Here is a 25,004-nt window from a genome sequence, read left to right as displayed (position 1 = left end):
AACTGCAGAATTGGGTGATAATGCTCTGTTGGTTACAACATTTGATATATTGTAAATACAAAAACATTTTCTATAAACATGTTTGACCCCTTGTTCTCTATCTGTCTCTGTCTTTAGGCGCTGGTGCGACTCCCCCCTCAGATCTCTCAGAGTGAGGAGGTCCTGCGCTTCTTTGAGACAAAAGCCGAGGACGTCCACCCCCCTGTGGAGTGAGTGTCATACTCTGCACTGTGCTCACACAAAGACACAGTACACATGTACACATACTCCATGTATAGACTAATCCACCATCGGAGATGTGTAGCTATGCCATCATTATTGCTGTACCTAAACTCACCTGAATACACTACACGGCCAAACACAGAAAACTACGGTGGTCAACAGGACGCGACAACGGCCCAACACACTTACATTTGGAGAAACTTGCTCCACTTGCAACAACTTTGCATATAAAGGAACAAAAATATGCCAACACACAACAAAAAACATTTTCACCAACTTGAGAAAACATGTGCAGCATTTCCTGAAAGCACTGCCTAAACGGAATGCTGCAAGACGCTCAAAACACAAAAGAAACAGGGTCACTAACATAAGATGCACACAGCTGGGATGTTTGAGGATTATAAAGTCTGCTCCCACTTTTCTTCAGCACTGCGTTGCAGAAGCACTGTCAGGCACAAGCTCTTTTCAGAGCTGCAGGCTAAAAAGCAAAGACTTCTCTTCTAAAAAGCTTTTGTTCCAATTATTAAGATGCCAAACAGGATACATTATGAGTTACGACCGCCGCTCACGGTGTGAGTCCTGCCTGGGATTGGAGCATGCACGCGCGGCTCTCACTCCCCAGGTGTCGTGCACTCATTGTGTCCGTCTCCCTCTGGCCCGTAGACAGCGGAGAGCGGAAGCTCTCGCTGCTGCGGCCGAGGATGATTGGCTAGTCCAGGAGTCTTACTCTGTGGACCAAGCCCTTGACTTATTGGATCCGAGTGGCGGGCAGCAGTCAGGCGACTCCTTCCCCTCCATTCATGGATCACCATGTGGTTCCCCCATCCTTCCTCTCCTCCGGACGGAGGAGACAGGGCTAAGCCCGGGTCCCCGGTCCCTATCTGCCGTCGATAGGCGGTATTCTCCAGGAACTCCCGGAGATCATCGGAAAGGCAGCCGCCTAATGAGATCTCCCCGTTCCCCCGGTGCAGGAGAGCTCTCCTCCGGATGACAAAAAAAAAGCTGCATAATGTGCCTCCTACACACACCTCCGCTCATTCCTCGAGCGGGTTTGAGCGTGAACACGCCTCAACGTCCGGTTTACGAGCTTTCTCCTAAACGGCGACATGATGAGAGCCGCTGCGTGTGGAGGTGCATAACCAGCTGTTTTTTAACTTTTCGGTTAACAGACAGCTGGGCTCGCCGTTTGAGCCGGCTGCTTCTAACCTGTCGGTCAGCAGGCAGGCAGCAGGGCTCGCTGCACAAGCCAGCTGTATTCAACCAGTCGGTTACTTAACAGCAGGGCTTGACGTTTAAACCGGCTGCTTCTAACCTGTCGGTTAGCAGGCAGCACGGTTTTTCCTCTGTCCCAGATGTGCCTACTACACACGGTCGTAATGAGCCTAGGGCTGTTATTACGCACTGTGTGAATAGCACTGCACACACCTCCGCTCATTCCTCACAGGTTTGAGCGTGAACGCGCCTCAATGTCCAGTTTACGAGCCTTCTCCTAAACAGAGACAGGATGAGAGCCGGTGTGAGATGCAGCGTGTGGAGGCCCCCTCGCAGCCTTTGCGGTTCGGGTCCCCCTTGGGTTGCTTCACGGGCAACGTCGGTGAGGGCTCTGATGTGGCTCGTCACCATGACAACCACAGCACATCCAGAGCATGTATTACTCAGAGTGGCGGTGCGTGTGTTCGATGGACAGATGGATAATAATAATAAGCAGCACGGCTCACCGGTTAAGCCGGCTGCCCCTAACCTGTCGGTTAGTAGGCAGCATGTCATTTTGTGGGTCTTAGCGTCTTTTGTCAGTGTTTCACACATCGGCCCAGACAGTCAGCATGATTTGAGCGTGGCTAAGCTCATTAACTTTCCTCCTGTTCCCACTTTCCGGTCTATTCCCAAATCCGGTCTTTCTCTTTTCGAGTTTGTTAAAACCTCCAACAAGGCCGGGCAGACTGGGGGGTTGAGAGATGGAGAGGCTTTGATGGATGTGAGTTTTGGTAGGACGAAAGCAGGAGATAGCAGGAGATAGCCCCTTTGGGTAGTTTTTATTTAGAGAACACACTCTCCTCTCCAAACCTCATAGCAGTATCGCACCATTCATTTGTAATGTGTTACTGCATAGAGACAGCTGTACCCGAGGCCCTGGAACTCTGGTTAGACCTAGGCTATAGTCTTTTTTCGGTGTTTTAATTACTTTTCTCAATATTTTCTCCTTTACTCTAAGTCTGCAGTTTTTCCTCTTGGTAGATAGGAGATAGGAAAGGAACAAAGCAGGCAGGATTTAGTGACCTCTGCCTGCCAGTGTTTTTCAGCAAAGTGTATAGGGTATCTCTGCCTATCGCCCTTCCTCCTCTAATTCTTGGTGTCTAACATGGCCTCATAAATTCAAACAAACGCCAATGCGGGTATTTTTTTATCAACATCTTTTGTTTCCTCGCTGTACACAGCTCTATATACAGCTCTGTACACACCTCTGTATACACCTCTGTACACACCTCTGTACACACCTCTGTACACAGCTCTGTACACAGCTCTGTACACAGCTCTGTATACAGCTCTCCATCATGCCGGTGTTCTCATTTCTCTCTTACTGTCTTCCTGTCTCTTTTGACTTATGCCCTTCATCTCTTCCTATCCTTTTATTATTTTTCTCTATATGCATCATTCTCTTTTCCTTCTCCAACTCTCTTGTCACTGACTCTCTCTATGTATTTTGTAGCATAAATGATTACAGTCGTGGCAGATGAGGTTGTATACACATATGATGTGTATACATGCCAGCCCTATGTATCAATTAGGGTTGCCAGAAACTGACCATGATCAAAATCGATTATTCGGCAGCCCTGGCGAATAATAATTGATTATTCTAACACTAACCCTAACCCATTTACAATTATTAATACTATTACTATTATTAGCAAATATATATTTATATATATTTTGGTTGAAACTAAGCCAGAAAAAAAAAAAAAAACATATATAATAAAAAAAAAAATTATAAATAAAATTGATTTTTAAAAATGATATTCGATTATGGAGACTGTAGCGAATATTCGAATAATCGAATAATCGCTGGCATCCCTAGTATCAATCACACAGTAGTGCACAGACAAATTGGGAATATTTCATGTAAGGTGTGTGACTAAAGGAATTTAAGGATTTCATCAAGAAATTCAGAAACACAGTAAATCCAACATATACATGTAACGCTATCCACAGTACCCACACATGAATGTATAACAGTTGTATTTTAAACTTGGCTTGGCTGTGTTGGTTATTCTAAGATGCCATGTATTAACACCCGCTTTATGACGAATATAATACTATGTATTAAAATATGGATACATAGTCGTGACGCACAAGGATACTTTGGTAACAGTAGCGTTGATGATAAAAAACCTAAATCTTTTTAACAAAGTAGATGCTTTTATCCAAAGTGACTTACATGCGTTCAGTACTGTGGACAATCCCCACAGGAGCAACTTGGGGTGAAGTGTCTCAGGGACACAACGACATGCTGACTGCAGTGGGACTCGAACTTGCTACCCCCTGATTCGAAGTCCAGCACTCTACCCACTGAGCCACAGCCGCCCCATTATGTAACTGTAATGTGTATTTTGGGACATTATTTTGTTGTTGAAAAATAACGTATTATCGAGCAATATTACGATGGCCACTGCGAATGTTACAGTTAAACATTGGGAGCCAATATTAAAGAACCATGACCTAAAGAGAGCATTTATAGAAAAAATAAAGGTTCTGAGGATTGACCCTTGAGGAATTCCACGAGTCAGAGCAACATCATGAGTTTCTTTATCAGCATGGCATACAGAGAACTAGTGATTAGAAACATTTGATAAATATATAAATAATAGATTAAAACTGCAACTTTCAACAAGATTGGACTACAACAAGACTCAGTCGTAACTTTGTTAACAGTGACAGTAGATATAACTTGGGTCTTGTCGAGAGAACATCTGGTTGGGCTCTCAATCTGAACATTACTGTATCCGTTGGAGGCTTGTTTATGCTCACCATCCACAAGCTGACTGTTCCCTCGCTCACTGATTTCCCAGGGTGAGCACACTAATCGCCCGTCAAAAAAGGTGTGTGCGTTAACGTGTTGTTTTCGTGTTAAGTTTGATAGCCTCTAGAAAAAGGGGTTTCTTCCATCAGTTGTACTCAACAAGAAAAAACTGTTTCTAACATTACATTTTGATGCATGGTGATGCAAGAGAATACTCTGGCTTGCTGGTGTTGCACCTTGGTGCATCTTACTGTTTACCACAGTATCCTAATAAACATAATAAGCATCTCTGCTGGTTGCTGCTGGTAACCTCTGCCCGAGAAATCTTCAGATTACATTCTTTGTATACCTACAGGCCGTGTCTCTGTCTTACAGAGGGAAGAAATTACTCAGGGCTAACAGCTTGCTCAGTTAATGGTTGGTAAGACGTCATGATCTGACCGGCTACATTCAATGGGTTCCTTCCACTCCCTACCCATAACCCATCTACTAAATGATAATGAATCACGGGGGAGTGTGCTCATTGGCCATCGATTTAAAGCGGGGATTGGAGAGTGTGTGTTAGAAATGTGTGTGTCCTTGAGTGCTGTGGAGAAAGAAAAGTGATTTGAAACCCGGAGAAGGATGCTGCAGAATAATAACAAACATCAAATACTTGACTGTCTTTTAGATCAAACCTGGTTGTTTACCTACATGCTTGGTACGATTAAATGTGCACCTAATTGCAGCTCATTAGCTTCCCATGTGCAACTTGTCTTGTTGGTAGGGATGTCCCGATCACCTTTTTTTGCTCCCGATCCGATTCCGATCATTTGATTTTGACAATTTGCCGATACCGATTTTTCCCGATCCGACCTTTATGCAATGCATTAAGAAAAAAAAAAGGTAACAGATAACGGCTGGTCATCCAATGCGATGAATTCAGCTATCTAGTTATTTGTTTGGCCTTTTCACTGTTCTGGGGCAGTTTCTCTTTCCTTTTAAAAGTCTCTGAAAGTGTCGGTTGTTTCAGTGCCGTTACCCGAGTGGCCGCTGTGTACTCGTCGTGTTGTTGTTGGTGTTTGTTTCTCAGGTAGCGTATTAGATTGGTCGTGTTGAACGTAGCTCTGTTCTTTCCACCACGCGGAACCTCCGCCTTGCAAACATTGCATCTGGCTGTTACACTGCCTTCGCTTTCAATTTTATAATACTTCCAAACTCCTGACATTTTCTCTGTCCCGACTCCCGAGTCACCAGCTGAACGTAGCGTCTCGTTAGCTTACTGCTACTATTAGACACTGCGCCCACTCTGTTGCCAGATTTCAGAGAAATAAGCAACCAGGTCTGAAAACAAGCCCAAAAGAAGCAACACATACATGATGTTGTGTAATTTTAAACCAAAACTAAGTCCTCAGGATGACTTTAAGACGTGAACATGGTAATTTTTGTTTTGTAACATTAAATAAAAAAAAAAAAATCCCGATCCCCGATTTTTTTTCTCCCGATCCCCGATCTTTTGAAAATCACGTGATCGGCTCCGATCCCCGATCACGTGATCGGATCGGGACATCTCTACTTGTTGGTGTTTTCTTTTTTGCGTGAGTGTTGCTTTGACCATTTCTGCCGTCCATCGTTCACGGCCCGTCCACACGGTGGTGTGCGTTGAAGCTTCAACGCTTCCGCCCATTCACTTTGAATGGGGTGACGTCACGCTTTGCCGAACTGCATTGTGGTTCTGTCGCTTCGCGTTGCTCGCTTCAAAAGTTGATCAATGTTCAACTTTTGAAGCTTCGACGGAAGCGTCCGCCAATCAAATCATATGCCAGTACAAGCTCTAGCCAATCAAACAGCGTGCTTGTGTGTCCGGGGGCAGGAGATTCATGTGATTGGTTGTTGGTCGAGTTTCAGACAAGCCCGCCGGCAAGCTTCAACGCACGCTGCCGTGTGGACGCTGCGATACACTGTTGTGATGTGAACTATCCATGCTAACTTGTATCCAAAGAAATGCACACCATATTGCGTTAATGCCCCTCATATGTTGCAATATGGGATCTTCACAATTACATCTAGGTGTTAGTTTGGACCAATACATGGATATTGAAGTGTCGGAGATGATTTTTCATGATTTTGTTTCATCTTATCTGAACTAGCAAAATGATCCTGAAATACTCACCAGCTGCAGGCCTGTGTCAACTGTTGGGTTCAGAATTCCAGAAAATACAGACAACTTCTAAGTTTAACTATTTATTGTAAAGAGAGCAAAAGATATATATTACTTGGCCAAGGACTCGTCACGTCTTGGAAATCACAGGCGGCAAAGCTGTAATCTGTAAAGAGCCTCGAACCTCGTGCGACAATACATTTGATTACACAGGGCGTTGCCCGCACATGTATGATTGGTCAAGACTAGATGAAGAGATACCGTGGTTTAGACTTGGTTCTCTTTGGTTGGTGCACAGACTCAGATGGAGTCTCTTGGCAACACGACCTTCCAATCAGCATTCGGCCGGCCTGTGGAAGTCCCTCCCTACTCTGTCACCATCATTTGTTTTCGCTAACGTTTCTTCAGATATAGTGGAACACCATAATGTTGCTTCCTAGCCTTGCGTGGGAGTGAAGCTCCCATACAACTCAAGGCCGGTGCGATGTGCTGTTCTGACTACCTCTTTGTATTCTCTCAGTCTCTGCATCTGACCTTGCTACTATCAATATTAAGCTAATAAGCTAAACACTTTCTCATGTGACTTTTCCCTTTGTTCCTCCCCATCAAAACTTGGGGGGGGGGGGGTGATTGAGTGTATTTATTCCAAAGTCACAGCCACACTTATAATGTAATAATAACAATCAGTCTTTCTAATGTTATATACAAATAGCCTCCACACAACAGAAAGGTTGCTAATTGGCGTTTGTTGAGTGTTCCTCACTCCAGGCTTCAAACTATAGGACATCTTCATGTTGGAACCATCTCATTTTGGACCTCAGATCTGTGCACACCTTTAAATAAAAAAAAAAAACAGCTCAAGTCCAACCTGTCTTGCCTTTGGTGAAGCATTCTACACGTGAAAGGTGCTAAATAAAGAACTTCCCTCCATCTCCTTCCCTCCCAGTCTCCCACTTCTGTCTTTCTGCTCGCAGCCATCTGTCTGTTCCACTCCGTCTGCTGCGAGCAGAAGACAGGCGACAGACTAGCCAAGCTGTAATGGATAAGCTGCTCCATTCCCCTAGCCATCAGGATCAATAGCACTAACTGGAGACAGCACAGCGCCGCACCGGCCTCTGCGGGGTTAAACACTTTACGTGTGTCAGAGTGGTGAGGAGTGGTCAGCCAAGCGTGTGGCCTTCGGGAGGTTCTGTGTGTGTATGTATGTGTGAGAGCATTATCGACCGCTCGGGACACGGAGCAGTTGTACATTTCACGCAATTATATTTCAAAATGTGTGTGTTCACGGCCAGGCGATTATTCCACGACTAAATTGCTCCTGCTTGTTTTGTGCTGCCTCTTTTGTTGTTCTCAGGCTATTTCAGTGGAGCTCCCATCTGCTTTATGTTCTCTCTCGCCGTCATCTTACATGGATGCTGCACTCATTCACCTAGCCACCCACCCATCTGATGCGGTGCCTGACTCACTTGTGCTCCCTCACTTACTCACAGGGTGTTGTCAAGGTGGGGTCCAGCTTGCTACAGTCATAGCTCGAGGAAGGGCCAGACTGTACATGAGTGTGATGAAGAGAGCGGGGCCAGGACAGCTGTACCAGCAATAGTGATGCAATGTGTCCAATACATCACTTCCTGGAAGATGAGGAAAGAGATTTAGGGGACTGGGTTGGTCCCTTGAGAGATGAGGATAAAAAAGAGTAAGGTTGCACCAAGCATCCCAAGATTACCAACAAAAGACTATCTACAAGGTAGTGACTGCAATATATTGACATTTAGGTAAACATTTGTATGCCAAGCTGTGACGTCATATAATTTGTTTCCGTCTTCATTACATTTGATTACATGAGTCATGCTTTGACAATAGCCAGCACCTCTCCTACTCCACGATGAAACATTGAATTGTCTGACTATGATGTGATTAGAAGAAGCAGTCACAGTTTCATCTCTCTCTCCTACATGCGCCCCCTGTCTGAGGAAACAGGTACTTCAGCTCAGTGGAACATGAGACTCGGATCTCATGTCACTGATGGGCAATCGGCTGCTCTCTTTTGAAGCCCAGCGCCCTTGATGTTTAATGTACTTTCAATGGACCCTGAGATGCATCACTGTTTTTGTTCGGTTTGCTTTTCATTCGTTGAAAGGATCTGCAGAACAAACAAACACAGACACATTTCTCTCCTGATATCAAAGGACAGACGTTATTACAGCTTTCTGACATGTTACGTGTTTTGCACAGATGTAGACATTTTAGGCACTTTCATAAACTTGGGGACTGCCAAGTGTAGCTCTGCTTCAGAGCAGTCTCTTCTTGGTGTTCACCCTCTCGGTCAGTGGTTCCCAATCTATGGGTTTGTGCCACCAGAAGGAGTCTATCTAAGGATCTAAGGGGACACAAAATGTACCAGGGTCAAATGTTTTGCTATTCATTTTTTCAAAGCAACCCTGCCTGAAATGCCTCCTTTGTTTACTTCCATAATATAAGTGGAGTTCTCATTACTGTATATATATCTAACCACTCTATCCAGTATTGGTTTGCTAGGAGTTTGGAAAGCAGAGGGAAGACTCCTAATCCTATTTGGGCTCTAATATGCCATGATCACTGGACAGTCTGGGCGTGACCCGCTTATAGGTGTGCCTTCGGTACCACGTCTCTGTAGACTAATCATTCCAATGAACCTGTGTGTGGTTTTTAGCACTGATATCTGTGAACTATGCTCCCTGCAATGAGTCTTATTTGCATATAAAGGGCCGAATTTGAAATTCAAAATGTTTGCTTATTACCTAATAAAGTTTAGTAAGGTGATTTGAGAATGACTGAAAGTCTTAATTGGGCAGCTTTTGCCACAATAAACCGTGTATTCCTTTTATGAACTATGAGGCTGCAATATAATGCAATGCTATTTTGTTCTTCATCGTGTTGACTGAGACCAAAGATTTCCCACATGGCTGACATTAAGTTAGGTTAAGAGTTTACTTTAAAATATGGATATGCTGTATCTAAGGATAATAAGGACAAGAGGTTGGAAACCAGTGATATGTGCATCACACTGCTGAAATCCCAGCGCTCCATCAAGCTACATTGTGTTTTACTCAACTCTCCAGGAACAACGGATTACATTAGATAATCATAATACAAAAGACGGTATCTGTATTCCCTTACAGTGACATTACAAAAGACGTAATCAGAATACTGTTATATTTCTGAAGAATGGGGATTCTGTAGCTGTGCTGTTCTGTTCTCTAATACTTTAAGTGTGAACATATACGCCTACTGCCTGAATCTGCTGTATGGGTTTCACTTTCTTTGGGTCATGTGTTCTTTTTTTAATTCATTAGGTGAACCTTTATGTTCATAAAATAGTGTGTGTGAGCTTAACTGTATGTATTCAACTAAAACAGATTATAGTATAGATTTTATTTCTGCTTTTTTAAACTAGCATGTGCTCATGTGTTTCATTGTTGGTGTACAGGCTACAGGACACATTGCTGATACTAAATATCTTGGTTTCCTCTTTCTGAAGGTTGTTACAACTAGTAATTGTAACAGATTTCTTTTTTTTATATGAACCCTCCCAACCCTGCTGGTTGCTCTCCACATGGTGGTGTGCTTCACAATACAACAAGCTGCAGATGGAGTTATTGGTGCCCTCAGCTGCTGATTCCAGATCAGCCTATCCTATAGTCTGCTCCAACACCTCCCAAGAGCTTCCCTTCCTCTCTAAATGCATCCAGTGTCTGACCAGATTCTGAAGCATTACTCTTTTCTGTCCCTCTTTTGTATGTATGTCCATTTTGGCCCCTGCTTCTCCTGCATGAGCTCTATTTCCACTGGATAGAATTCCTCCCCAATGCTAGAGGTTTTCTCCCTCCCTTACTTGGCATTTTTTCCCCAGCACGTTGCATTTTTATCAAGTCAATTTGCATGGGGACGTGGGCTGTAATTTGTTTTATCTGTCTGGGCCTGTGGTTTAGCAATCATATAACTATCATCCTAAATGGCATTATCTGTCTTCTACAGACCATAACGGGGACAAATTCCCCAATTAATATGCGCATACGGCATTTCAGCCACAGTGAAAATATTGGACACTGCCCCTATAGGCTACCGTAGTGTGAGACTGGGGAGATGTTATCATCATTCATCATGCCCCCTCACAACCCTCACCATGAATAACAATAGGGATCGACCTTGGCTTGTGCCTGGAGGAGAGAGATGCTGCAAGATTATCAGATTATTGCTGGGATAAAGTCCTGCACTCGTGTGGTTGGTCGGATTTTGGGCTCGTTATGGGATTGCCTAATTAGCAGGGCTGTCCCTGGTGACGGGGTGAAGACATGTTTTTGGGCAAATTAGGAATAAGTGGGTGATAATGTGTTTGTGTAGCTGAGTGAGGGTGAGGTACTGGGAAATTGGAAGGTTGTCCAGCTTTTTCACTGATAATGACATGAAACTTATATTCAAATAGTACATGTTATGCTCATTTTCAGGTTCATGTTTGTATTTTTTACCTCTACTGCACATGTTTCCATGCTTTGATGTTCAAAACGCTTTTTATTTTTCTCATGGGCTTTGGTTTCAGACAGAGGGTGAAAAGAGGTGCTGCTGCAGCACCTCTTTTCACCCTCTGTCTGAAACCAGAGCCCAGTCTCCTCTGATTGGTTAGCTGGTCGGCTCTGTTGTGATTGGTTAGCTGGTCGGCTCTGTTGTGATTGGTTAACCACTACGATATGTCCCGTCCCTTAGCCCATCCGTACAACGTGTTGGAGCGCTAGATAATAAAAGCGCAAGTGTTACATAGTGATGTCATTATGTTACAGAAGTAAACAAAGGAGTCCATTCAAGGCTTTTCAAGCAGGGGGGGGGGGGGGGGGGGTGTCCTTTTTTAGCCTTTGCAGACCATTTACATGCACGGAAATCTATATAACACACTACAGGAAAGGGGAAACTACAAAAAGCAGAAAAGGGCTCCTTTAAATCCTTTAAATTATTTCAAAGGAAGACACAATTGTCTTCCTCTTACAAAGGAAAAGTTGGATTCAACACTAAAACACATGCTTGCTCCGTGAGATACACTCTACTGCAGCCCAAATTGTGACTAGGTGGCTTGATAGGAAACTTTAGTCAGGTACCTCTACTAAGCTGTTATTATGAGGTACCTTTTGTTAAAATTATAGCAAATGTTAAATCTCACATAGGTGTAAAAGTATGTTTTGAATAAAAACAGAAGTAACAAACACTCTATGTGTAACTGTACTGTTATAACCTTGTGACACGAATGGTCGGGGGAATGGATGCCAGATTTTGTGTCAACATTGATTGTTTTACCTTATCATGTCTTTTCTGGACATTATAAGAGAAACATCTTCATTGGTTGCAATGAAGGTTGCAGTTCCATATCTAAATTACACATATGTAGAACCGTACATTTTTATATCGTATTTCAGACTGTATTGGAATGTTCTTCCTCTACCAAACATGGTCACTACCGAAACATAGGACTTACACTGTACTAACAAATTATTAGATTACATTGTTTTACCTTCCCTTCTCTAAATAGTATTTTAACAAATATTTCTTGAGGGTTTTCGCAATTAAATCAATGCAATTACATTTGTAATCAAATTTCAAAGTTCAATTTATACAATTCATAAACATCATAATGTAAACTTTCTTTGTAAGATGCATAATACTGATCATATTGATTCCAGAGTTGATGATTGTTGAAATTGAACATACATTAAACCAACCAGTATCATATCATTGTAGTTGATAACTCAATATACTTTATTTTTAACAAAACATCCAGTGTTTCGGGAGTGACTGCAGTATTTTGTTCTCAAAGTTGTATCATATTCCCTCAACCTTATTGCTTAATCTTAACTCATAACATGCCTTATGTTGAAGTGTGAATGTTTGAAGCTACTGACCCAGAATCAGCACTTTAGTAACAGGCTGAAATAGAGGGGGGTGAGGCTAGAATGGGTAATCTGTTTGGTATTTTGAGCAAAACACTTCACAGACATGTTTTTTTTATATATCTGAGACCTATAATATATGCCTAACAATAGTATAATAAGAGACCTTTAAAGTAACACACTGATTTTCAGACTTTAAATCACATTTATTTCAAAATGGTGGGATGTACCTGCTTACCATTCCATTTTGTCACTACCGAAACGATCATGTCAGTTACCGAAACGTATCCATATGTTTCGGTAGTGACTGTTTCGGTAGTGACTGTTTCGGTAGTGACTGTTTCGGTAGTGACGACTCTAGCTAAAATTCAGCATAATTAAAGAATGCTAGCAAGTACATGGCTAGCATACACGTTTTTGAAGAGGTTTACACACATAAAAACCTAATACTTTGCATAAAACCCCGAAGAAGTTGACTTAATTGAAGATAATATGTGTTCGGTAGTGACAATTCTTAAGGTTACACGCAGGGGTGTGGCTAAAAACCAAGCTCAGCCATTGGACTAAAACCCCTTGTGTTTCGATAGTGACATGAAAACTGGGGACATGAGTATAGTATTTTTTGAGTATAGTTTTTCTATTAAAAAATGATTCCCACAATAAATCTAAATATTGCAACTTCTGTTTGAGTGCAATCATAAAGATCTTCTAAATACACCATTAAAAAAAAAAAAAAAATGTAAGTGTTATTTACAGAACATGAAATGTAGATGTCAGGGTTGGGGACAGCTACTTCCCAATAGAAAGTACCCTATACATGATGTTTTTGTATATATTAAGCTTATCACTATCTAATGTAATGCCTTGTGTTTGAATAGAATAGTTTTTCTTGTTGTGGGACTGCACTTTGTACTAATTCGGTAGAATGCCCCATATACACAAGCTAACATGTTGGCTAGAAAATTCTGATAAGGTTAAAGTGAACCTCTTTAGAGCTTATTGCACTCCTCTCTCTACTGCCCCCTTGTGGGTCAAGTTTAAGAAGGCGAGCCTCCGGAAGCTCCAGGTTGCTTATAATGACTGTTTGCGTATACTGCTTAGAAAACCAAGGTGGTGCAGTGCAAGTGAAATGTTCTGTAATGCACGAGTCAACACGTTCCATGCTCTTTTGAGAGGTCTGATGTACAAATTCATCTGTCGATTGAATGTTTCTCATAACTCTGTCATTATGCTGCTTTCAAATCTGTGTCTCAGTGCTGGACGATACCAGTCACCTCTGTGCAAACATTGGTCTAACTGCCTTTTTTTATTTATATTTGAATGTGGTATGTCTTTAAAAAAAAATTTGACCTAGAGTCTCTTTAAATAAAGCTGATGATGATTGGTCATAATAATTTCCATGAGCAGCACACTTCAAATACTGCACTTCTCTTAACTTTAATAAATGAACCACACAACTGGGACTGTAATATGAGCAAAACAATAAACCAGTGACATAATACAAAATAAATAAAAACAAACAAATAAAATAAATGAGATAATTAAGAACTAGCGTTCTGGTATCGCCTGCATCAATGGTGGCCATCTTTCAATAAACGTGTCTGTTTTTAATCTTGCCGTGATTTTCTCCATGTTATAAAACGTTTGTTTCTCTCCAATGCATTATGTGCACTTTTGTTTCAAATGAATCAGGGCTTTGATGCTTCTCACATGGATAGGACACTCGTATGTAGTTAACAGCTCTTTATCCGCCAATTATTTTGTATATCTGCAACCTGTACGTGTTAACGTGGGTACTGCACATTCGTCTGCACTTTGTGTAATGGATGGTATTGAGGTTAATTGATTCTTTGGACCCCATGGTGTGCTAAAGCCCCCTTTGAGTTTAGCCATGGCCATGAAGGCTAATTACAGTGCATGGCTGAGAGTCATTTGGGGATCTTGAGGGTCTTATAGGCGAGGGTTAGAGCTGGAGTCCGCATATTGCGATGCTAAAGAACTGACTGTGGTGTGGAGTTCAGGGACCAGACACAGAAGCGCGAATGAGAGGCTAAGGCGATAATCTAGAGACATGTTTGTTTACTGGTCTTGCAGGCTAGCCTAGCAGGATGCCATTGAGAGCCATTAACTTGCAGCTGTTATGCTAATACTAACACATTGATTAGCCCTTTATCTACCAACATTCTCATCCATTACCTAATGGATCCGACTCTTCTTTTTTTAAATGTATTCTAAGCTAATATATATAGAAATGTAGTTGGAATTTATAATTGCCCAAAATTAATCGTTATAATACTGCTAGATTTGAAAGTATAATGCAACAGGTTATTATCTTGCCTCCTCTTCAAGCAGATCCAAGTTATTTTAGGATGCAAGAGGCATGGAGTTCCACAAAAACAAATGGCAAGTTCAAGCACTTATTTCTCTGTCTAGCGAGAACTTTATCAAAGCTAGTGATTTTCTTTAAGAGGCTTAACACAGCTAACAACCTAATTTCGTTCCCCCCCAAAAACCAACATAATTCTAATTCAGCGGCACTCCTTACTGCTGAGCCTGGGCTCCTAAATAGTACAGTTCCATACAAATCTACTTTGTCAATACATTTCCATAGAAACGTATTCAAGGGAAAATCTGTTTTCAACGGACAAAAACGTTTCTAATCATAGTCAACTGAAGTGTGCGCAACGAGGCGGTAGTAGTGGATGGATGGTTCAAATATCTCAATTACCTTTTTTAATGCACGTCCATAATCACGTCCTACTTAATGGATTAGTAAAGACACATATTGCTAATTGGAAAATGACATCACTTTACTGAAATGCAGCTTTTAAAAGCAGGGAAAGACACACACAATGCACAATGCATGCAATGAATCTCCCACCCCCGACATACAAAGCAAAAAACCCCGAGGATTTTATGCGAGCAATATATATATATATAAACTCCCCAAACAGGTGAAAACCTACCAGTTTCACCCACTGTCTCTGCCACCTCCCTCCATGCCTGGTTCCTCCGGTTTGTATCCCGTTAATAGTTCTGGTCGTAAAGAACCGGGTGATTTGCTACCGTAATTTCTCGTTTGGAATATGAGGAAATGAACTGCGGTCTGGTTCTCCATGCTTACACGCGGTATGATTGGCTCGCGCTTCTACTGTCAGAATTGCATAAACATGTTTGATTGGCTGGCGCTTCCAGCTCAGCTTCAAAAGTTGAACATTGCTCAACTTTTGAATCCTGGAAATCCTGGACATCCTGGAAATCTTCGCTTCGTTCCCCCACAATGCAGTTCGGCGAAAAGCGAGGCAAAGTGACGTCATCCCCATTCAAAGTCAATGGGCAGAGAAGCGTTGGAAGCGGTGGAAGATTCTTCTGAAGCTGCTGTGTGGACGTACCGTTAGAGTGGCCCTATAATGCTTATTTTCAGTTTAATTCGTGCCTTGAGTGTGACATGCTTTAATGTTCAAAAAGCTCTTCATTCCTCTCATAATGCCTTTCATGCAGCACCTCTTTTCACCCTCTGTCTGAAACCAGAGCTCAGTCTGCGTTGTTAGCGGCTGGCTCTGTTGTGATTGGTCAACCACTTAGAGATGTGTCGGAAATGTCCCGCCCCTTAGCCTATCACGTACAATTGTGTTGAGGCGTGTAAAATAGTGAGGTCACAGAAGTAAACAAAGGAGTCCAATGGAAGCGTGTTAGGCAGGGGAGGAGTTGGAGATGACTCCCTCTGGAGGGAACTTTCAGATTCTAGCCTTTGCAGACCATTTACATGCACTAAAACACACTATAAGAATATTGGGCCCTTTTTTAAGGGAACATAGTTTTGTCGGGTTAGGGTTAAATCTAAATACGTGAGATTACACAATATAAAAAACAAAAAAAGAACTGTCTAAAAAAACCTAGATTCCAATCTTTGCTGTAAACTGTACATGCTCATTCATGAGGTTAAGATCCCTGACTAACTAGTGTGTAGTCAGCTGACCACTGACCTGGCTGACATGTAGACACTTGGTCTGCCTCCCCACACTCCCTCACATCTGTGTTAGCTTGATTGTCAATGTGGAGACCTTGGAGCTCTGGAAATGATACGACTTGCATGAAGTGCTCCTGCTTCACGGAGCCGTGGTCAAATGTCAGTATGTGATGAAAAGTATGTGAGCGTGTGTGTTCCACTGTTTTGCAACTGGCCCATCTGTTCATGTTTGTGTTCAGGATACACATACATTTCTTTACTGTGTCTGACAGATTTACACACACACTAAAAGAGATGCCATTCGGTCACTTAGTGAATACTGAGTGTCACTAAAACATGTCTGCTGTCGATATAACAGCCGCTTTTAATTGCGCACGGAATTGTCAACATCAACATCTGTTTGTGCTAGATGACCTGTCTGCACAGATTCATTCTGACACACAGCAACACAGGTGTATTAGTGTTTGCCGCATCACTGCAGACCCTGGAGCTCGTTAAACACATATTCATATGGATGGCATTGATGGAAGCATGGTCATTCCTCACACTGAAAAACTGCATAGTCTTGGTAATTATTCGCCTACTTCTCTCTTGGCTGCAACAAATGGCCTTAGGAGTCCACCTAGCTGCATACAACACATTTGTCTGCATCACTGCAGTAGGTATTCTTCACATCCCCTTTCACCCCTCGCTTCCTCCTCTCCATACCTTGAGGAGTCGGCGGGAAAAGAGCTGGCAGCTGAAGCTGGTTGCTCAGCCCTCGAGGGAAGAGTTTGATTTCAGCCTCAGGGACTCGGGTCACTGGATAGGGTCTGAACCCAGTGTTTCTGCTCTCCTTCCTCATCCTCCCACTCTTTATGTCTATGTTTCCCCCTCCTCTGCCCCTCCTGTTTGCCCTAATGCCTTGCAGATGCCTCCAAACCATACCTAGAAATAAAGCCAGTAGCACTACCACTGGCATGTCCCATTGTATTGTTAAATGTTAGCAAGTCTTTTACTGTTTGGCAGAAATACTCTTCTTCATTAAACTAGGGTAATCTTGATTCTGATTAGCTTGCTAGCGTGGCTAATGTGTCCGTGTATGTTTGCTTCTTGAGCTGTTCCAGTGGGCTAATGATTGGATGTCATGCAGGCATGTTGTTCGAGAGCCCTTTGTGAATGCTTACTGCCCACAACCACCCACGTGTGACACGACCAAACCTTTGCTCTGACCTGCTCTCTCACACCGACAGTCAAAGCACATGCTATTGATTCGAGCAGCAGTCACTCTACGTGTCAGGATTAACAAAGCACTTCAACATCTGTGTCTTCTGGGACCGCATGTGATCATTTATCAAGAACAATTAACCCCAGAGAATTAAACAGCTCCAGTTTACTTTCAAGTGATTGTGTAGACATCTAGAGTTGGAGCAGAACCTGCTCACACCCCGGCCTTGTTCTTGATTGGGACTTGTTTGGACTGGTTTTTAGAGCTCGGAGGTCGCAGGTGTAGCTTACAGGCTCCCTGGGAGTGTGCCAAGTACTTGTCATGCTGCTGCTGTTCTCCACCAAACACAACTCATTCATTGGCCCCTGTCCTTATCTCCTTGATAAGTTACAGCCAGCCATTTCCAGGTCCCACACTTACACCTATTGTGTTGTCCCCCTGCGTAGATCATTCACCGTCGGCGTGTTCAATTAACCCAGCTGGATTGCAGCATATCAAAACTACCTCTGCAGTTTGGCTGATGGAGGGGCCATCCTTTTACACATTTGGTCACTTCTTATTGGTTACCTGTCATGGATATACTTTGTGTACGCTTGTTTCTTAATTCGAACCAGATGTGAACCATTTCTTTAAATAGAGTGAACATGGACTGTGGCAGGACTTGGGGTTTATTAATCTGCCCAGTGCAGAGCTGGTTTTTAAGGTTCTTAAGGCTATTGCTACTGGCCTCTTGACCCTGCTGACCTGAATTCCTGCTTCCCAGTTAAGTCCTACAAACAGTGCTCCAGTAAGTGTATGCTCGTATTTAATGTTAGCAAATGAATAACCCGGAATAGAGGAAATGAACAGGGGTTTTCCTTTCCGAGCAAGCCTCAATGTTTGAGGAATGTTCCAAAATTAGGCCTCCAATTCCCAAAATAACTATTCATCTTATTACATGAAAGCAATACTTACTTTGGAATGAAATGTAGTACCTAATTTTAGCATACCTAAATCAGGACGATGCGTTTGATTGAGCTAGCAAAAGATCAAGGGTGGGTAAGAGAAGAGTACCGGGCAAATGGAAATGTGAACACAGCTATGAACATTTCCTGGAAATGTACTGTAGAACATTCCCTACGCCGAACAGAGGATAGGAAAAAGGGCAAACATCCTGGCAATACCCAGCCGACTCTGAGACTTCGTCTGTCCATAGAATTCTTTCCATTAAGACACTCTGCAGCATTAAGTTCCCATCAGCAAAAACACGTGGGTTTGCTATCCTGGCTCCAACATGGTGGAATGAGCTCCCCATTGAAATCAGGACCGCAGATAGCTAACACACCTTCCGGCGCAGACTGAAAACTCATCTCTTTCGACTCCACTTCGAGCGATAGAATTACTAACAAAAAAAATGACTAACAAAGCACTTAAATACTAACAAAGGACTGGCTTACCTAAAGCCAGTTGAGTAGCAGTTGAAATGTTATAGCTCTATGAAACCTGATGTACTTATATGATTCTGTTTTCTTCAACTTTGTGTCTTCCTGGTCGAACGCACTTATTGTAAGTCGCTTTGGATAAAAGCGTCAGCTAAATGCAATGCAATGTAAAATTAACCGTCGTGTGTGGCTTGAGATTGCTGGGATGAGGGTAGGAGGGTCAAGTCCCGCTCTCTCTGTGCCCCACTTTGGTGACAATGAAGCACACAGTGATGGTGGTGGAGATGTCGGTATAAAGGCTTTATTCATCTGCTGTGACTGGTCACAAAGAGGCAGATACATCAGATCACAGGATGCTGGATGAAGGGATGGAGGAAGAGCGAGTCAGGACAAGCATAGTGACACTCGAGAATTTCGATCTGGTGTATTTGAAATGAGACATTGCCTTGATACTCATGCATGTGTCATGAGTACCCTTCTATTTGTTCCTTACTCCGAGTTCTTGGAGCCATAGCGAGAGCCAAGAGGAGGTTTTCATTAACCTCCAGCAGAGAGAGGGCACCACCTTGACTTGCTGCCCTCCTGGTGCTGTATTATAATGTGCTCTGCATCATGCCTGACGAGATGAGAACTCTCTTATTAGTGAAATGGGCTGCTTTACAGGTGCTTGCCGGGTCAACTGTTCCAACCAGCGACGCGTTTAGCTGGGTAGTTGATGGTGAACATTGAAGGAACATCCACGATCAATCCCACATTGGCCATGTTATTTTGTTGGACGAGATATTGCCGTGTTATTGCCGTTTGGAGACCATTTAAGTACAATAATGCAATGATAATATAGTAGCACAACAATGCCGGTTCACCCTTTGAAAGAGTATAAGAATGATTCCATTATGTTTAGAAATTGGAATGTGTTTGTTAAAAACAGATTTAAATACCATAAATAAACTGACAGCAAATCAAATTAGGCCACATGTATGAGTCATTGCTTTGTTATCAGCTTTAATTTAACTCTAAATACATTATTGCTTAGATTTTTATTTTTATTTAATTGTATTACTTATTTGTTTTATCTAACATTTTTTATTTAAGTTTTATCTTTTTTCTGGTTTCCTATGTTTTGAATTACCTATGCTAAATGTACAAATATGAGTTTATATTCTGAAAGTGCATCTCTTTAACGAAATTAGCTGATAAATAAAATAAGACCACACAACCATAACCGTTCAAATTAACTCTCAGGTGCTCTTTTTTAGACATTGGTATCATTTGTAGAGAGTCAATCACTCGTTAATGGGAATGTACTGCAAATCCAGATTATTTATGGTTACGAATACTGTTAAGGAAAATATCTTTGTATTTGCTCAAATAATTGACATAATGACATCAACACTTTTAAAGCTTAAACCCAAAAGGTTCCCTTCTTGGTTTTAGGTTACCATTATGCGTACACCTATCCCTGCCACACATCCCTCTGCTATCCTGGATGGACCGGTAGACCCCAGCTGCAGGGCTGGGGCTCCTCTTGAAATGAGAGTCGTGTTCCTATTAGTCATCCACAGAACGCTTCACCGTACAGCTCTTACTGTATGTTCTGTCTGGGTTGACATCACTGCCTATATGGTGGTTATTTATAAACGACTGCAGATAAGTGGCAGTGGGCTTTTCACTGCAGCATCATGCTTTCGTTTTTTGTCTGATTTTCAACCGTACTGCTGCAGAACCATGACGTGGCAAGAGTTGAGGTTCGATGAGGGTATCTGATTAGACCTGGGAAAAGGACACATTATTCCTGAGCAGCACAGGAGAAAAGGACAGGAAGAGTAAGGGAGGAAAGGAAAGGGAGGGATCATAAGGAGTGACGATGGACACATTGTCAGGTTTGCGTTTCTATAAATAGCTCACTGTCTCTACCTGATCTCTCCTTCGCGATCTTTTTTAACTCAATTGTCATGCTGCCAGAGTCCAGAAAGTCCCTTTTGACAAGGGGCTGAGGCAGACTTCAGTAAACCTCACACACAATGCTGCACCCCCCCTCCCATCTATAGCTTAACCTTGTAGCATAATCCCATTAAAATCCATTAAGCAAGGCATCTTAAACTGATCCTCCCTCTTCCAAATGTGGGGAGAAGTCGCCTTCTCTGACAGGGTGAGGGAGGGAGTATCAGAAGAGGATGGTGGTGCCGCTGCCGAGTCACATGACCAATTTGTGTCTGTTGCGGGGAGCACGGGCAGCTGGCCAAAGTCATTCCTCCCTCTCCCTCCATCCTTCACTCTCCGCCTCTCTCCCTCAAACACATGCGTTTGCTAGCGGGCTAAAGCCGATTGCATGAATGTGTTTTTTTCTTCCTCGCGAGTGCAGTTGCCAGCTTTTGCCGTTTCAGGACTGTCAGAATCCACATGCGTTGAACGCATGCTTTTGTGTTGTTGCTTGACCGGCATCTGCTGTCACTAACTATGTCCCTCTTGTGTTGCTTCTCCTTCAGGGACTATGGCTCCAAGCGCAAGTCAGGTAAGTCACCTGTTTTTCCTTCACTCTCCATTCCAAAAGATCATTCTCTCGTTCAACTTGTTGCTCCTCTCCTTGAGATCTGAGAGGGTTGTGATTCTGCATGACGTATGACTCTCTCTGCGTCTCTGTTATCCATGTGATGCCAGTGTGTGGTGTGTTTACGTGTCCCGCTGCAGGACGCTGACTTGCTGTCGGCTGTGTTTTGGGGTGGGTTCAAAGAGCCCCTCCTTCTGGCTGTAGATTTGCAATCCAGGGTGGGGTTTCAGAACTGCCTGGGGATGGCAAAATATAGTTATTTTTGTTAAGAGAGACCATATTTAGGTGGCAGTTTGGACATTTGACAGATTGTTTACCACTTCAGCTGAAGTCCTAATTCTGACCAATGTTTAGTATTCTTACTAATAAGAACACATGATTCATTGAACATGGGATACTTTTGAAGGTATGTGCCTGTAAGGGGCTTTGGACTTATCCTGATATGTGTGGTCTAAGTCCCTGGGTCTTAGGAGGTAAACAAAGCTGAAATACTGCCATTTGGTGCCACAATTGCAATTCAGTAGAATAAAAAGTAAAAACATCCAACCGTGAACATGGTCACCAACATGTTCAAATGGTTCCAACATGTGAATTAGCAGAACTCGCCACTATATTGATTTGCATCAACTCATTAGCCATCTTAGCACATGTATGGCTCTTAGAGGGTTTAGCTACAGAATAGCTGCTTAACAAAAGCAACATGTGAGTCACTAATGCATGCGTCTTGGAACCCTGTGTGCTTATGGCCTGGTAGGAAATATCAGTCATACATATTATGAATTATTGAAGAGAGGAAATAGCTTGTGGTCGAATGGAAAATAGGATCATCTTGCTACCTATGCCCTACAAGATTGTCTTGATATTATAGTAGCTTTAAGGTTGTTTATTGGAATGAAAATATCTTGAAATAGCTTTTGATTAAGTGTAGGGGTACAGCAATGCAACATGTAATAGAGTGGTGCAGTGACGAGTCCTAAAACCCGGAAGTGAGTTAGCATTTTACCACTACCGGTTCCCTCGTCTCAGAGCCAATGGGATTTTGGAAAATATCTGGAAATAAGGTCTGTGTTTGAAACTCATTGAAGAGACGGATCACGTTTTGTTCTACGACATTAAATACATCGGCAGTGACCCCGCTGGTGATTTCTGAAGAGTTGACGTGTCTGAAAAACGATGGTTGTTACCAAGTGGCTGAATAGGACTACAGAAGTTGTCCAGGCCGTTGTACGTCATTACACCGAACACGTAAACACTCCCGCTAAGTTTGTTTGCCCTGTTCTGCTTGAAAGCAAGTCCCTGCCTCCTGCAAACTGTTCAATCAAACGCTTCAACTTGTACCATTTAGAATCTGTATGTTTGAATATGGATCTTAAGTTGGCGTGACGTTGAAGCAGCGACCCTGCTGTAGCTCGTTTATAGCATAACGTTAGCATTTTGCTTCTGGCGATTAGATTTATGATTCGGACATTATAAAAGTAGGATAGACATGTGGATATTATCCGGCTGAACAAAACAGGTTTGTTTTCCACAGACCTTATTTCGAGATATTTCCCAAAACCCTCTGGAGAAATCCCATTGCTTTTTAAAAAAGAGAAAAAGCATTTGAGCTCCATACTGTTTCAGAAATAATCCTTAATGTGGTTTAGAACAGGATTTTATCACAGCAGAATTTAACTGTATCTCTTTTCTTTTGTTTCAAGCTAAGGGCACACAATCCGCGTTTCTCTAACAGGGCTGCAAAAGAGGGGTATGAGCAGTATGAGGCATGCAGTGGCGACTGGTCATTAGGGGCAGCCCCACCTAGTGTCAGCAGGAAGTATTAAAATAATAATTACAAAAAAATGCTAAACAGAGAGAACAATCCAATATTTAAATGATAACATTTAAAAAATGTGGATGTCCTTTTGTTGAACTGTCTGTTTAAAATTAATCGAAGCATCAGACTAAAAAAGCTTTTGAAAATAATATAATATTTTGATTTAGGTCAAAATATAATATTTGTAAACCTGAAGAGTCAGTGCCAGTGCCTCACCGGCCATGAACCTCTCTGCACGTCACTGCAGAAGCATATATGAACATCACCACTTTTGTACATATCAAAACGCCACTGCAGGCATGGCTACCATGGGTGATCTGTTTGGTATTTTAAGCAAAAGACTTCACAGACATGTTTTGTATAGGTATGGCCCTACAATATATGTTTCCAATATAGCATAATAGGTCCACTTTAAGCCAATCGGCGTGGCAACAGGTTGTCTATTTTTAAACCTTTGAACAGTTACATAAAATCTACATTATTTCTATGGGTGGAAACTGTAGGAACATTTATATTGAGAGAAAAATGAAGTGCACCTATCTTGGTTTGATTCTTGTCAAGAGAATAAATTGGTGTTATTATCAACATTATTACAGAACAAATCTACATAAACCGAATGTCATCTTTAGGTGTTATATATGTATAAGTGTGACTGTTACATACAGTAAATCAAACCATATATGTATCCTAAAGGAAAGATAAGTGTATGTGTTTCTTTTGTGCTGTCATCCCTCAGATGCTTTTGAACGCTTCCTGCTGAAAGTGTTTAGTAACCATTACAACCCTTTCAGCTTCCGCTATTCACAGAGAACCCACTAGCTGTGGCAGCATCTGTTCATTTGTTTCTATATAATCATACCCATTAGCATCTTCTGTTTCTTTTCACTTGTCACTGTGGTTCATACTTTGGTTTCAAAAGGTCTATTTTAAGAAATGGTTCAACATATTGCTTATTTGCAGTGGGGAACAGATCACATGGTACTGTTTAAAGTGAAATAAAACATCCACCACCTCTAAAGCTGACACATGTACGTTATCTTGTTCTAAGGGAAAGTGTATTTCAATTATTTATTTATTTTTAAGGGGGAGTTAAGTGTTGTAACTTAACTTGAAAAAGCTTTGACGGTGAGCAGGTTCTTCAGTCTAGTCTTGTTGTCATGGTGAGGATCAGGGACGTGCACAGACATTTGGAGGGGCTATTGCTCTAAACTGGAAAAAGCCCCCCCCCCCCCCCCCTTGTTTTTAATGTAAAAGGTTCATGAAATAAAATGGGCTGGCTGTGGCTCAGTGGGTAGTGTGCTGGACTTCGAATCTGGGGATAGCAAGTTTGAGTCCCACTGCAGTCAGCATGTCGTTGTGTCCCTTCACCCAAAATTGCTCCTGTGGGGATTGTCCACAGTACCATAATAATAATAATAGTAATAATAATAATAGTAAGTCACTATGGATAAAAGTGTCTAACAAATGACATGTAATGTAATAAAAGCACAACACTGTCATTGCAAGCAACACTCAGTTGACTTTCATCTCCAACTGCTAAATGTGTTGTTCAGGCCCATTTTTTGGAGTCCATATCTCATTAAAATATATAATGTTAGTAACTATTAAAGAAAAATGGGGACAATCCTGTTTTAATGTAGTTTGACCATTGTAACTGCTGGGCAGACATAGGCTACTGATAAAATAGGGCTTCTAACTAATTACCTTAAATAAACTCACTAATTAATGAAACCAGTTCAATACGCATTATTCT

The 25,004-nt window shown here is 42.2% G+C and overlaps 1 protein-coding gene across 4 annotated transcripts in view; it reads left to right on the top strand.

Moving 5' to 3' along the window:
* Positions 1–25,004, top strand: part of sh3pxd2aa (SH3 and PX domains 2Aa) — a 128,078-nt gene that overhangs the window by 47,413 nt on the left and 55,661 nt on the right. For all 4 annotated transcript variants that reach the window (XM_071204191.1, XM_034083098.2, XM_034083013.2 and 1 more), the window contains exons 5-6: positions 118–209; positions 21,374–21,399. In XM_071204191.1, coding sequence (XP_071060292.1) covers positions 118–209; positions 21,374–21,399 — 118 coding nt within the window. The remainder of the gene's footprint in view (positions 1–117; positions 210–21,373; positions 21,400–25,004) is intronic.

The sequence above is a fragment of the Pseudochaenichthys georgianus genome, chromosome 1 (genome assembly GCF_902827115.2).
Source record: "Pseudochaenichthys georgianus chromosome 1, fPseGeo1.2, whole genome shotgun sequence".
Taxonomy (NCBI): domain Eukaryota; kingdom Metazoa; phylum Chordata; class Actinopteri; order Perciformes; family Channichthyidae; genus Pseudochaenichthys; species Pseudochaenichthys georgianus.
The sequence above is the reverse complement of the archived record's forward strand: the minus strand, read 5'-3'. Positions and strand labels throughout refer to the sequence as shown.